General features: G+C 36.3%; 1 protein-coding gene across 1 annotated transcript; it reads right to left on the reverse strand.

The window, feature by feature from the left end:
• Window positions 1-4460: 4460 nt before the first annotated feature.
• LOC116585519 (olfactory receptor 2L8-like) lies at window positions 4461-5399 on the reverse strand. Its single transcript, XM_032334909.1, has one exon. It carries the CDS (start codon window positions 5397-5399, stop codon window positions 4461-4463), a length of 939 nt encoding a protein of 312 aa, XP_032190800.1.
• Window positions 5400-16791: the final 11392 nt, after the last annotated feature.

The raw sequence follows: 16791 nt of genomic DNA on the forward strand, positions 1-16791 counted from the left end.
GGTGCTTCAGGGGGTGTATCTTGTGTGTGCTTCATGCACTCCATTGGATGCACTCCATTTTGGCTGCTGTGTACTTTGGGCCAGTCAGTTGAAGAGGCTGTCCTTGCCTCAAGTGGACAGTTTGGTCCTTTGTCAGGGTGCGGGAATTGAACTCGGTGTGATAAGGTCTGCTTGTTAAATGAGACCTGGTATTATTACCATTAGAATTGAAGCCTAGGGGACGCCTGGGTGGCTCAGTGGGTTAAGCCGCTGCCTTCGGCTCAGGTCATGATCTCAGGGTCCTGGGATCAAGCCCCCCATCGGGCTCTCTGCTCAGCAGGGAGCCTGCTTCCCTCTCTCTCTCTCTCTGCCTGCCTCTCCATCTACTTGTGATTTCTCTCTGTCAAATAAAAAAAATTAAAAAAAAACCATCAAGAATAGATCCAATTTAAGGTAAACAGAATTAGTGTTTAAAAAAAAAAAAGAAAAAAAAAGAACTGAAGCCTAGGAGATCTCTATGGTCAGAAGACTTGCTGTGGACAAGTTCTTCTTCTGGTTTTGTGTGGAAGGGGCTTACCACACTGGGACCAAGGCTATTTTGACCAGGAAGGGCTTTATCACCAGAATTCAGAGGTGTGGAAATCTATGTAAACAGGTTAGTTAGCCAGTGTAGTCCTCATCCTTTTTACCCCGGGTAGTCTACCCCTGGAGTGGGGGAAGGAAATTTTTCTAGCCATTTCCTTTTCCTTGGGAGAGGGGTCTCCATGCTTGTTGCTGTTAGGGACGCACTCTTAGAAGAGTGAATAATCTCTCCCTTGTGTGTCCCAAGACTTTTTCAGTCACTGTTTTCATGCTATCTGACTCTGGGTTGTTTATATCCCTTCTTTCCATGATTGGCACAGTTCTCTCAGGGCTCTATTTCAGTCAAGCCTCCTGATTTTTTTTAATTTAAATTCAATTAATTAACATATACTATATTATTGGTTTCAGAGGTAGGGGTCAATGATTCATCAGTCTTATATAATACCAAGAACTCATTACATCATGTGCCACCTTAACGTCCATCACCCAGGCACCCCATGCCTCCACTCACCTCCCCTCCAACAACCCTCATTTTGTTTCCTATGTTTAAGAGTCACTTACAGTTTATCTCTTTCTCTGATTTTGTATTGTTTTATTTTTCCCCTCTTCCCCATGATTCTCTGTTTTGTCTCTTAAATTACACATATCAGGTGTGCCTGGGTGGCTCAGTAGGTTAAAGCCTCTGCCTTTGGCTCAGGTCATGATCCCAGGGTCCTGAGATTGAGTCCTGCATTGGGCTTTTTGCTCAGCAGGGAGCCTTCTTCCTCCTCTCTCTCTCTCTCTCTCTCTCTCTCTCTGCCTTTCTACTTGTGATCTCTGTCAAATAAATAAATAAATAAATAAATAAATCTTTAAAAAAAATCCTACATATTAGTGAAAAACAAAACAAAACAAACAGGCAAGCAACAAACAAAACTCCAGGCTTTAGGAATAGAATGTGAATAGAAAACTGCAGTGGTTTTCTGGGAGTGCATCTCCCTATGTTGGGACTGAGTCAGGTTTGACTTAGAAGTTCAGTTGTGCCAGACTGCAAGGACATGAGGTTTGGAGCTCACAGGCTTAGCAGCCAGTTTTGGGATGGATCTACCCTGATAAGGTGACTCTTAATTTATGCTGAGGGTCAGGGAAGAAAAATGGTGCCTACTGGCTCCTTTGTCCACAGAGTGGTGTCTCCATGAAAGTTACCTTCCATGAACATGGTCCAAGAATTAAGAATCTTTCCCCATGTGCCCCAGATGGTCCTCATATCTTTCTCTCTGCCTCTGGCTGTTTGCCTGTCTTCTCTCCATGAATAGGGTAGTATCTGCATGGCTCTATCTCAGCAATGTTTGTATACCTTTAAACTCTAGTCTTCAAACCCTAACTGTTTGCAAAAACTCAGCTCCTCTCCTTTCCCTAGCCAATGGCTTTGAGGAAGTCTTCTCCTTGACTATTTCCCTGTGTACTCCCCTCTCTCTCTTTTCTCTCTGACCAGGGCTTCCTCCCTTGCATAGCACTCATGTTTCATTTCTCCCCAAAACCACTCCACTCCCCACTCAATGTGGCCTCTACTCCTATTTGTGGAATTTGTTCTGTCAGTGATCAAGTCAATTTCTTTGTATTTAGAATGATTTGATAGATACTTAGTTGTGTTCAAAGAATGAGATGACCTTAGGGTCTTCTTATAGTACCATCCTAGCTTTTCACCCCTCATTCTTTTAATATAGTATTTTATTCTTAAGTTGGACTGAATTTATTTTTGATAAAAAAATGAATTCATTTTAGTTAAGAACTTAGATGATCATATTTCAAATCCCAAATTAATTTAATAATAAAAAACTTGCTGGTAAATATTTAATGAGCATTTGGTCCCTGAAATTAAGCAGTGAATATCTTCTTTTTGCAGAAATAAAAATTATGTTATGAGATAAGAAGTTAAGTCTTCCATCTCAAGCAAATGCTTACTTTTGAAAATATTACCATATTATCATATAGCTTCTTGTGATGAGAGTATTTCCCATTATATATTTTAGGAAAATTCATACATATGCCATTCCCAAATCAAGCTCATAATCAGTTAATAGTCTATAAATCTTTAAAGGTTCACTTAGTTTTAGTATAAAAATATACAAATTTATATATATGTTATAGAATGTGGATCTTCTATTTTTGAAGAAAAATACTTATTTCCAATTCGAATGCATCAGTCATAAATCACTGTCATGCTTGGGATAATACAGGGCTTCTTACATTTTATTCTAGATTTCTTATTTATATCTTACCTCAGAAAATGTGGAATATAACAGAATTATTTCTTAAACAGTGATGGATATATATATATATATATATATATATATATATATATATATGGTACAGACCTCACTCAAATCAAATCCCCCAATTCTGGTTGACTAGAGTTATGAAAATACAAAATGTATAATGAAATATCCATAACAGAAATTATCTTATAAAAGGTTATTTTTAATTTATTTTTTATTTTCAGCATAACAGTATTCATTATTTTTGCACCACACCCAGTGCTCCATGTAATCCATGCCCTCTATAATACCCAACACTTGGTACACCGACCTCCCACCCCCCGCCCCTTCAAAACCCTCAGATTGTTTTTCAGAGTCCATAGTCTCTCATGGTTCACCTCCCCTTTCAATTTTCCCCAACTCCCTTCTCCTCTCTATCTCCCCATGTCTCCATGCTATTTGTTATGCTCCACAAATAAGTGAAACCATATGATAACTGACTGTCTCTGCTTGACTTATTTCACTCAGCAAATCTCTAACACTCAGCATAATTTCTAACAATGTCTTTAAGGGAAGTAAAAGTTGCGTGTTTAGTGGAATGCTTTGGAAGTGGCTCTGATTGATTTCTTAAAAGTATATAGTATGTAAACTCCATCAATCTTTTCATACAATAGTTCTTATTATTTAATAATCCATTTTGCATCTCCTCAATCATAATTATTTATACTGTGGTACACCTGAAATAAGTTGTTTTCTTACGATTCCTCTAGATTCCCCTGGGGTCCCTCTCATTAAAAAATATAAATTTCATTTCTTTTCTAATGTGGGAGGACTTCTAAGTTCATGAAGAATTTTATCCTTAATCTCTATATCTATCATATTGTATCAGTCAGGAGATCCAGTGTCCACTATTTAAGAGTAAACTTTAATAGAAATAAAACAAATAACCATCTATCAATATTGATAGATATATTATTTTTCTTTATAGAAATTTCTTTATAGAAATCTTTAAAGAAATTCTTTATAGAAATTTTTCTTTATAGAAATCTTTATAGAAAATTATAGGAATTTTCTTTATAGAAATTTTATAGAAATCTGGCAATGGTATAACTTGTATTATTCTTTAATTCTCTTTTCAATATTTTGAGGATACATACTAAGTATATTAGAAGTAATACACTGGATAATACCATCAAGCTGGATTGTTTCCATGATCACTTATACATATTAGCAAAACCTTATTTTTTAAATATTTTATTTACTTATTTGTCAGAGAGAGTGAGCACAGGCTAGCAGTGTGGCAGCAGAGGCAGAGGGAGAAGAAGGCTTCTGCTGAGCAATAAGCCCAATGTGGGGCTTGATCCCAGGATGCTGGGATCATGACCTGAGATGAAGGCAGCTGCTTAATCAATTGAACCACCCAGGCATCCCTTAGCAAAACCTTATTGCCCAAAAGGAAGAAATAATGACCTTTTACTTAGTTGAAAAATAATCACAAAGAAAACAAAGAGTGATGAAACATATACATTTTATCAAATTTCAATTATTTCAATCCTCTAATTTATTTTAGTCCTTGCCTTATATCCTGGAATAATATTGCTAAAGAATATACAAGGTGCAAGTAATCTACTTCTGAGGCCACAGGACTAATGAGAACTTACTCTACATTTTTATAGAGCACATCCTTTGAATTAGTCTTCTCAAGGCACCTATCACCTCCCTGTTTCTCAGGCTGTAAATAATGGGGTTGAGCATTGGGGTCAGGATGGTGTAGAAGACAGCCAGTGCCTTGTCTTCTGTTGGAGATCGGAGGGATCTTGGGCGTAAATAAGTGTAAGCAAAGGGTGCATAGTAGAAAGTCACCACAGTTAGGTGGGTGCTGCAGGTCGAATAAGCCTTCTTCCTCCCCTCTGTTGACTGCATGCGGGAGATGGCAAATAGAACCCTGCCGTAAGAACATGCAATGCCAATGAAAGGAAACACAATCAAGAGTGTGGTGCTTACAAACACTGTGTACTCATAGACCCAGGTGTCCATGCAGGCCAGAGTCAACATGGCGGGAACATCACAGAAAAAATGGTTGATAGTCCTGGATCGGCAGTAAGGTATATGGAGGGCATATACAGTATGGGCACAGGAGTTGATTGAGCCCATTATCCAAGATCCTATTATCATCAAAGCACATATTCTTTTACTCATATGAATGGGATAGTGGAGAGGAAAGCAAATAGCCACATAGCGATCATAGGCCATCGAAGCCAACAATAATCCCTCTCCACCGGCTAAAGTCAAGAAGAAGAAGCTCTGAACCCCACACCCAATGAAAGAAATAGTCTTGTTCCCAAAGAGATAATCAAAAGCCATCTTGGGGACAATTGTGGAGATGTAGTTCAGGTCCATGAGGGAGAGCTGGCTAAGTAGATAATACATTGGTGTGTGGAGATGGGTATCCACAAGGATGAGGATGATCATAGACAGGTTGCCAAAAAGAGCCATTAGGAAAATGAGAACAATGAGAATGAAGAAGATCAAACCAATTCTTGATGGTGGAAACAACCCCGATAAGAAGAAATCTGTGGAAGTTTGGTTATTATATTCCATAGGGCATTAATTTAGTTTTCCCTAAAGACAGACACACATAAAGTATAAAAAACAAGTTCTCAATAATTCATTATCTGTGATTTATTCAGGAGACTCTGCAACTTAAAATCGTAATAATAATCAGAGTGCTTGGGTAGGTCAATCTGTTAATAGGCTGCCTTGGCTCAAGAAGCTTGATCCCAGGACCCTGGGATCAAGCTTTACACTGGCCTCCCTTTTCAGTGGGGAGACTGCTTCTCCCTCTCTTGCTGACCCTCCCTCTTCTCTTGCACTCTATTTCTCTCAAATGAATACTTTTAAAAAATCTAAAAACAATAAATAATTATTTTGAAAAAAACTCACAATTTTCCTCATAGATAAAATTTTATGAGGCAAATATCTATGTCTAAATATGTGAAAACTATTTTACAAAAACTTCTCAATTTGTGAGAATTATGTATTTTTGTAATTACTTTATTAAGATATGCATATTTTCCTACATAAATATAGCTATTAACAAAGTCAGAAATTATATCATATATGTAGGCATTATAAATCAATATAAATGGATTAAATTACAGACCCATTTGAATATAATTTTAGGACTCTTAGGAGATGCTTTTTTAATAATTAAGTCCAATATTTCTGGAATTATAGTAGCCTATCAGTTCATATTGTAGATATATATATTCATGTGCTTTGATTTCTGCTCAAAAAGCCTGTCAAATCAAACTTTTTAGCAAGTATCATTTTTCCTTCTTTTTTCTTCAGAAATATACTTTGAATTATTTTGTCATATACTGTTTTCACAAAACAATTTTATTCATCCATCTCACACAACTTCCAAAAACACTAGTTTAAGTAAACCCTTTTCATGAGAACTTACTCTTTAATATTTCTTGTAGCTTTCATGACTATGTTCAAGTTCTTTGAAAAAATATGTGCATTCTGTTCACCTGATTACCAGTAGTTACATGATATTATGCACTGTGTTATGACACATCTCTTTTACTTATTCCTTTTTGTTTGTTTGGTTTTGTGTATTTAAAATTATTTTCATTCTAAATAAGTTTGAGTTCACCAAATATGTGAATTATCCCTCTGTCATAAAATTCAGTTACTATAATAACAAACAAGTAGAAGGATAACTTAACATGATGGAGAATTAAGGGTACCTTAAACATATCTCACCCCTTGAACACAGCTATATAGTTGTCAAATCATTTTGAACACTGAATAAATCAGTTGAAGTTGTGAAAAAACAAAAACTGCAAGTCTACAAGTAGAAAAATGACAAGAGATATAGCTTGGATAAGGCAATGGGGAGGGACCCTGATAATGGAGTCTACAGAAAAGTATTATAAGCAGTGGAGCACAAAATATAAGCTTTTAGAAGGTTACTACATTACTACAGTGAGGTATGTGTCCTGCTTAAAGATGCTTAGGTGTCAAAGTGACGTGAACTCACAGGTGTAACACTATGGTCTGAGGATCCCCTGGGTTACATGAATGAGCAGCTACTATGTGCTGCAATGTTCCCAGAGATAAGAGAGTGGAAGCCAGCTAGGAGCAGTGAGTGTTGATGCTGGATTTCTGCTCTGTTTTGACATAAATGGCAAAACAACAATAGTGGGAACACTTTTTTTGAGATAACACAAACAACAAAAGCATGGTGAGACCCTCTCTTGAATGATCAGCACTGGCCCATGGGATGCCATTCTTTAAAATATGGAGATGTGAAAGTCAGTCACGTGCCCGAGATAAAAACCTTAGTCACAGGCAATGTGAGCATAGGGTTCTAATAGAAACTGAGAACATAGGAGTAATTGATTGTTCTTATGTGGGCCTCCCTGAAGGTGGGGCACAAACTTTCATCTCCAAAGCTAGAGAGAAAGGCACTGCAATATTTATCCTATCCATCAGTGCTAAACAAGGGGAAAAACAAAACAAAACAAACAAACAAAAAAGCACCACATAGTGAAGACCAGAGCTGCTTACACAAATCCCTGCCCACCTCTGCCCTGGAGGTGCAATTCCACTAGGGCAAATCCACTGACAATCAGCACAACAGGTCTTTCCTTCTGAAGACCACGATGAACAACTTGCTCACAGGAAGTTTACTTATCGTAAAGTGCTGTAAATCTTTAGTTCTAGGGTAAAATAGTACCTAGGTGCCATTTTACTTTTACTCTTTATTTGCTATTGTTATTTTTTCTTCTGTTTTCTTTTTTTTTCAAATTTTATTTATTTTATTTTTATTTCTATAAATACACTTCATATATATATATGTAGTTTTTTTTTTATTTTTACTTTACTATTATTATTACATCACCATCATTATTATTTATTTCGGGATCTAGAGTTTTTTAATAAGCAGACCAAAACATACCAAGGATATAGATTTCTTCCCTTTGTTTTTGTTCTGTTTTGTTTTGTTTTGTTTTGTTTTGTTTTGTTTTCTTTCTTTCTTCTTTTCTTTTCCATACCAAATGATGAGAGAGGGAAATTCATCCCAAAAGAAAGAACAGGAAGCAGAACCCATGGCCACAGATTGAATCAATACAGATATAAGTAAGTTGTCTGATCTGGAATTTAAAACAATGACTATAAGTATACTAGTTGGGCTTAGAAAAAACATAGAAGACACAGAAAATCTCTTATTGCAAATATAAAAGAAATAAAATCTAGTCAAGCTGAAATTAAAAATGCTATAATTGACAAGCAATCTGAAGTGGAGGCTATAAAAATGATGATGGATGAAAGAGAGGTGACAGTAATCCAGAAGAGAAAATAATGGAAAATTATGATGCTTAAAAGAAGAGGGAAACAAAAGTCATGGAACACAAAGGTAAATCTAGGGAAATTGGCGAGTTTTTGAAAATGTAATAACATTTATATCTTAGGGTCCCAGAAGATAAAGAAAGAAAAAATGGAAGAAAATGTATTCAAACAAATTATAGCTGGATACTTCCCTAACCTGGACAAAACACAGATATCAAAATCTGAGAAATCCCATTAAATTCAACAAAACAACAACAAAAACAAAGGGAAAAATGTCTATATACTTGGTATGTTTTGGTCTGCTTGTTAAAAACTCTAGATCCCAACATAAATAATAATGATGATGATGATGTAATAACAATAAAGTAAAAATAAACAAAAATGCACCTCACAAATTCTCCAGATATACAGACAAGGAAAGAATGGTGAAAGCAGCAAAGGAAAAAGTCAAAAACTTTCAAGGGAAAACAGATCAGGTTGGCAACAGATATGTCCACAGAAATATGGCAGGCCTTGAAAATAGTGGAAGAAATATACAATATGCTGAATGGGAAAAATATACAGTTAATAATTATTTATCCAGTAAGGCTGTCATTCATAATAGAAGGAAATATAGTGTTTCCCATAAAAATACTAAAGGATTTCATGACCACTAAACTACATCTGAAAAAAATTTAAAGGTGACATTTTGAGTTGAGTGGCTGAAAACAAAAGAAAAGAAAACAAAACAAAAATGAAGATGATAAAGGACTAAAGAACATCACCAGCAACCCCAACTCTACAGAATGCATAATAGAATTAAATTCATACCTATCCATAATAACTTTGAATGTAAGTGGGCTAAATTATTCAATCAAAAGACAGAATGTCAGAACGGATTAAAAATAGTGCCTCTATATGCTGCCTACAAGATATTCTTTTTATTTTATTTTTATTATATTTAAATTCAGTTAATGAACATATAGTGTACCATTAGTTTCAGAGGTAGAGTTCAGTTATTCATCTGTTACATATAACACCCAGTGCTCACTACATCATGTGTCCTCCTTAATGCCCATAATCCAGTTACCCCATCATCCACCCACCTCCTCTACCTCATACTTCAGTTTGTTTCCTATAGATAGGAATCTTTTATGGCTTGTATCTATCATTGTTTTCATCTTAATTTATTTTTCTTTCCCATCCTCTATGACCCATTATTTTGTTTCTTAATTTCCACATATAAATGAAATCATTGGATAATTCTCTTTCTCTGATTAACTTATTTCACTTAGCATAACATCTTTGTCATTGCAAATGGTAAGATTTCATTTTTGATGGCTGAGTAATAATAGTTCATAGTATCTGTACACACACACACACACACACACACACATACATATACCAACTTCAGATTGACAGTAATAGGATGGAGAACAATCTATCATGATGATGGACATCAAAAGAAAGCTGGAGTAACCATACTTAACATCAGCCAAAATAAGTTTCAAACCAAACACTGTAACTAGATATGAAGAAGGGTGTTATATCATAATTAAGAGGTTTATGCAAGGAGAAGATCTAACTATTGTAAATATTTATGCCCTCAAATATATAAATCAATTAAATGTAAATAAAAACAAATTCACTAACAGTAATACAATAATAGTAAGGTATGTTAACACCCCCTTACAACAATGAGCAGATATCTAAGCAGAAAATCAACAAGAAAACAATGGCTCTGAATGACACACTGGGGCAGATGGACATGACAGATATATTCCAGTACATCTCATTCTAAAGCAGCAGGATACACATTCTTTTTAAGGTCTCATGAAACATCCTCTAGAACAGATCACAGATTGGGTCACAAATCAGCCCTCAATATGTACAAAATGACTGAGATCATGCAATGCAATTTTTCTCAGATCACAACACTATGAAACCTAAGTCAACCACATGAAAAAACAACCTGCAAAATCCCAAATACATGGAGGTTAAAAGAAAATCTTACTAAGGAATGAATGTGTTAACCAGGAAATTAATGAAGAAATTTAAAAAATGGAAGCAAATGAAAATGAAATCACAAACAAAAAAGAAAATGAAGAAAATGAATTCACAAAGTCCAAAAGTTTTAGGATGCAGCACAGCAATTGCAAGAAGAAAGTATATTGCAATACAGGCCTACCTCAAGAATTTAGAAAGGTCTTAAATACAGAGCCTTACTTTATACTTAAAGGAATAAGAAAAAGAAAGGCAAATAAAACCTAAACCCAGCAGAAGAGGGAAAATAATAAAGCCAGAGCAGAAATAATTGATACAGAAACAAACAAAACAATAAAAAAATAGAATATTTTAACAAAACTAAGAATCAGTTCTTTTGGAGAATTAATAAAATTCATAAACCCCAGTCAGACTTATCAAAAAGAAAACAGAAAAAAAAAGAATAAAATCATTAATGAAAGAGGATAGATGTCAATCAACACCACAGAAACACATACAATCTTAAGTGGATACTATGAAAAATTATGTCAACTAACTGGGAAACAAGGGAAAAAAACAGACAAATTCCTAGAAACCTACCAACTACAAAAATTGAACCGAGAAGAAATAGAACATTGGAACAGACCTATAACAAGCAAATGAACTGAATCAGTGATCAAAAATCTCCCGATAATCAAAAGTCCAGGACTGGATGTCTTCCCAAGGGAATTCTACCAGACACTTCAATAAGAGTAACATCTTCTTCTCCAACTGCTCCAAGGGATAGAAATGGAAAGAGAACTTACAAAATCATTCTAGTAAGCCAGAATTACCTCTATTCCAGAACCAGAGAGAGATCCTGTAAAAAAGCAGTATTAAAGGTCAATATCACTGATGATCACCACTGTAAAAATTTTCAATAAAATACTAGAAAATCAAATTCAACAATACATTAAAAGAATTATTCACCAGGATGAAGTGGGATTTATTCCTGAGATGCAGGGATAGTTAAATATTCACAAATGGATCAATATAATACACAATATTAAGACAAGAATGGAGAAGAACCATATAATCTTGTCAATAGAGGCACACAAAGCATTGGACGAATTAGAAAATCCTTTATTAATAAAAATCTTCAACCATGCAGGGATAAATAGACCATACCTTAACATCATAACAGATATATATATATATATATATATATATATATATATATATCTATCTCACAGGTAATATCATCCTTAATGGGAAAACATTATGATCCTTTCCCATAATTCAGGAACAAGTTGTTTGGCATACTACTGGAAGTGTTAACATCAGTAATCAAAGAAGAAAAGAAGGAAGAAGCTCCAATTTGAGAAGATATAAAACATTCACCATTTAAAGATGACATGTTTTTCTATTAGTAAAACCACAGCTATTCTACCATAAAATTGCTGTAATTAATGCATGAATTCTGCATAGCCACAGTATATAAAATCAGTTTTCAGAAATCTGTTGCATTTCTATACACTAGTAATAGAGCTGAAGAAAAAGAAATAAAAAATTGATCCCATTTGAAACTGAAACAAAAACAATAAGATGACAAGGAATGAACCTTTCTAGAAAGGTAAAAGATCTATACTCAAAAAACCAAAGACCATTTATGAAAGAAATTAAAGAAGACACAAAGAAAGGGAAAAGCATCCCATACTTGTGGATTGGGAAAACAAACATTTAAAAAATGTCTACACTACTTAAAGCAATCTACACATTTAATGCCATCTCTATCAAATACCACCAGCATTTTTCACAGAGCTAGAACAAACCATCCTACAATTTGATGTACACACAAAGACACTGATTAGCCAGCCAAAACAATCCTGGAAAAGAAAAAGAAAATAAATAAAATAAAACTGAAGATATCATGATTCCAGATCTCAAGCTATATTACAAAACTATAGATATTCAGATAGTATGGTCCTGACACAAAAATAGACATATAAATCATTGGAACAGAATGGAAAACCAAAGAATGGGCCAAAACTATTTAGTCGACTAGTCTTTGACAAAGAAGAAAAGAATATTAAATAGAAAAAAAGGCAGTCTATTCCACAAACGGACTTGGGAAAATTGGGTAGCAACATGCAGAACAGTGGAAACAGCAACCACTTTGACCTCAGCATGTACCTAGACACAACCCCTAAAAAAAGGGAAACAAAAGCAAAAATGTACTGTTGGCACTTAATCAAGATAAAATCCTTCTGTATAGCAAAGGAAATAATTAACAAAACTAAAAGCAGCCTACACAATGGGAGATTATATTTTCAAATGACATACCTGATGAAGGGTTAGTATCCAAAAATCTATAAAGAACTGATCAAGCTTGATATCCAAAAATAGCAAACCAATTAAGAAATGGACCGAAGACGGGAAAACATTTTTCCAAAGAGGACATGCAGATGGCTAACAAACATATGAAAATAATGTTCAACACTCATCATCAGGAAAATGCAAACAAAAACCATGATGAGATAAAACCTCACACCTGTCAGTATGGCTGAAATTGATAATATAAGAAACAACAGCTATTGGTGAGGATGCAGAAAAAGGAGAACACTTTTGCTCTGCTAAAGGAAATTCAAACTGGTGCAGTCACTCTGGAGAACAATTTGGATGTTCCTAAAATAGTTAAAAATATAAATACCCTAGAATCCAGTAATTAAATTACTAGGTATTTACTCAAAAGACACAAAAATACTTATATGAAGGTTTATAAGCACCCCAACATATATAGCAGCATTATCAACAATAGCCTAAATATGGAGAGAGTTCAAAGAATCAATGACTAATTAATGGATAAAGAAGATGTGAGATTGGGAGGAGACAAGATGGCGGGAGAGTAGGAGGAGGCGCCCGTTCAACCTGTACCCTAAAGGGAGCTGATTACCTTCCAAAGATCTCCAATCACCCACGAAATCAGTCTGACATCAGAATTATACACGTCTGGATCTCTACTGGAGCAGAAGATGCCAGTGGGCAGGTAAAGCAGAGTGGGAAAGTCAGACTGATATCGGAAGATAAGCAAAAGGGGGAGGGAGCTACCAGAGGCGACCCAATGGAAAGTAATATACCAGTACGAGAGTGCCCTGCGCCTGGGGACCAGCATTAACTCCGGAGTCTCATAGAAAGCACTCAAAAAGAGTAAAGGATCACTGGGGGGAAATTGAGGGAATCGGGATGTTAGAGTCAGGGGCTTAAGTCCCCAGACCCAGGACAGCCACTCCTGGCGCAGAGTCAGAAAGAGTGAGGCAGAGAAACCAGGTATCGGTCCCTGAACCACCAGCGCGCCTGAGAGTGCATGGCTCCCAGCTTCCATGAGGGGCAGGGAGCATCACCAGCCAACAGAAGCACAGCCTTTTTGCAGTCCCCATGCAAGTGCCCTGCCATGCCATCAGAGTCCAAGTCATGCCCTGTGCCCTCCCCTCAGAGAGGTGCACACAAATGCCATCCAGGTGCTCTTGGACCGGAAAGACCATGCACTCCCAGGCCAGGCCAGCAGTAAAATCTCAGTGTGCCTTCGCTGCTTGGAACTTCTCTGGCAGTCTGGAGCTGCCCAGACAGCCACCGCTGCCATGGTTTTGGGTACAAGCAAAGTCCCCAGGGACCGAGACTGGGAACCTGCTCTGCCAGTGGCCAAGGGAGGATTTATATGGGCTCCGAAGCCAGACTGAGGCTTCTCTCTGAGAGGGAGGTCATGGTGTAGTTTGCTTTCCTCTAAACCTACAAAAAACATCAAAAGCGGTCAAGGCGAGAGAGATAAACAAAAGTGAACAAATATAAAAACCTCCAGAGAACAAAAGCCTGAAAAAAACAGTTTCCTCAGAGCCCACCCCCTTGAGGGGGGCAGGAGAACTTAGCTGAGAGAACTTCAGGGACTGAAAACCCATGTGTCAGGCCCCTCCCCCAGAAAACCAATCAGGAAAGGAAAAAAGAGAAGAGAACCACCACCACTACTTCATAGGACAATTTTTATTACTAATTCAATCCCATTATTCTGGCTCATTTTTTATATAGTTACTTTTTATTATTATATAGATAATTTTTTAACCTATTTACCATCACAGTGATATGTCCAGTACATCAAATTCCATAATAACTTTCTAACATGAACTTTTTGATACATACACCTGTGTTTTCCTTTTGCATTTCTATTTTCTAAATTTCTTTTTATTTTTTTTTAAATTTTAGTTTTGTTTAGTTTATTCCTTTTTTTAATTTTTATTTTCTACTATTCATATAGAGTTAAACGTCAAGGTAATTGCCTTTACCCAATCAATGCCGCCCCAATATGTAAACCAATTCATAATCCCCCTTAATCTTAGGAAAGTTGAGTACTTTAACAAAGATATCAAGATACATCCAGGAAGAATCAAAACAACTTTCCTCACCACACTGAGAATTTACAACCACTCTCCCATCTTTTTCTTCCAAAAGTATTTCTGTGTTTTTCTGTTTGTCCTGATGGTATATAAATCTTACACTCAGGGTTCTTTTTGATGAGGTTCTTCCTTTATTTGCATATATATATATGCAAATATATATATATATTTTATATACATATATTATATATTTTCTCCTGTCATATACTTTTATCAGTCTTTTTGTTTGTCTGTGTCTGTTTGTATACTTCATTAATCTTACCTTGGGGCCCATTTGGGCTAAACCTTCTCTTTTATCTCACCTTTCTTTCCTGTCTTTCTCCCTCTCTCTTTTTTTTTCTTTTACTTTTCTTTTTCTACTCATTTGGGTGCGGAAACCTGATTGCTCAGAAGCATTCCAGGGTGCACCTTGACTGCACCACAGTCGATACACCCAGCTACACATGTTCAGCCATCTCTCACCAAAATGACTAGGAGGAGGAATTCCCAACAGAAGAAAAATACAGAGGATGGACCTTCTGCAACAGAGCTAATGGCTATCAACATAGACAATATGTCCGAAAGAGAATTCAGGCTAATAATTCACAAAGCAATAGCTAGGTTGGAGAAAGCCATGGGTGAAACGGAATTGATTAGGGCTGAACTGGAAACGACCAGAGATCATGTTTTCAGTATTAGGGAAGAGCTGAAAGATACCAGGGAGGAGCTTCACAATGCTCTCAATGAGTTTCAATCTAATCTAAATTCTCTCAATGCTAGAGTAACTGAGACAGAAGATAGAATTAGTGATCTGGATGACAAACAGATAGAGAGAAAGGGTCAGGAGGAAGCCTGGAATAAACAGCATAGAAACCACGAAAACAGAATCAGGGAAATAAGTGATGCCATGAAGCATTCCCACATCAGAATTATTGGAATCCCTGAAGGGGAGGACAAGAAAGAAGTCTAGAAGATATAGTGGAACAAGTCCTTCATGAAAATTTTCCCAATCTCGGGAATGGAACCAGTGTTCGTGTACTAGAGGTTGAAAGGTCTCCACCCAAGATTATACATTCCAAAAAAACATCACGACATTTAATAGTCCAATTGAGGAATTATAATTGTAGGTATAATCTCTTGAAAGCTGCCAGGGCAAAGAGGCTCCTTACTAACAGAGGGAAGCCCATCAGAATAACGTCAGACCTGTCCACAGATATCTGGCAAGCCAGAAGAGACTGGCCAGATATATTCAGGGCAATAAATGAGAAGAACATGCAGCCAAGAATACTTTATCCAGCAAGACTGACATTCAAAATGGATGGAGAGATGAAGAGATTTCATGACCGGCAAGGCTTAAAAGACTATGCAACCACCAAGACGACACTGCATGAAATCTTAAGGGGGGTTATATAAAAGAGGAACAATCCTAAAAATAGCATTGAACAAAAATATAGCAACAGTCTACAGAAAGAAAGACTTCAAAGGTAATTAGATGTCAATCAAAACGTACCTATCAATAATGATTCTCAATATGAATGACCTAAAAGCGCCCATAATACAGCACAGGGTTGCAGATTGGATAAAACTACAGGACCCATCCATATGTTGTCTACAAGAGACCCATTTGGGACCTAAAGATACACCCAGACTGATAGTGAAGGGATGGAGAAGCATCTTTCACACCAATGGGCCTCAAAAGAAGGCTGGGGTAGCGATTCTCATATCAGATAAATTAAACTTCAAACTAAAGACTGTAGTCAGAGAAACAGAAGGACACTACATCATCCTTAAAGGGACTATCCACCAATATGATCTAACAATTGTAAATATCTGTGCTCCCACTATGGGAGTAGACAATTACTTAAGAAAATCAAGATAAAGTCATATTGATATGAATACACTAATCATAGGATATCTTAACATGCCTCACAGAAAAAGACAGATCATTGAAGCAGAAAATCAATAAAGAAACAAGAGCATTGAATGACACATTGGACCAGATAGGCCTCATAGATATATACAGAACATTCCACCCTAAAACAACAGAATACTCATTCTTCTCAAGTGTACACGGAACTTTCTCCAGAATAGACCACACACTGCGTCACAAATCAGGACTCAACCTATACCAAAAGACTGAGATGATTCCCTGCATATTCTCAGATCACAATGCTTTGAAACTGGAGCTCAATCACAAGGAAAAGTTCAGAGGGAACTCAAACACCTGGAAGCTAAAGGACCACCTTGCTTAAGAATGCTTGGATCAA

This window comes from Mustela erminea, chromosome 3 (assembly GCF_009829155.1).
Source record: "Mustela erminea isolate mMusErm1 chromosome 3, mMusErm1.Pri, whole genome shotgun sequence".
Classification (NCBI taxonomy): domain Eukaryota; kingdom Metazoa; phylum Chordata; class Mammalia; order Carnivora; family Mustelidae; genus Mustela; species Mustela erminea.

Bases quoted from the DNA above. Each gene is read 5' to 3' on its own strand.
- LOC116585519 (XM_032334909.1), bottom strand. From the start codon at position 5,399: ATGGAATATAATAACCAAACTTCCACAGATTTCTTCTTATCGGGGTTG.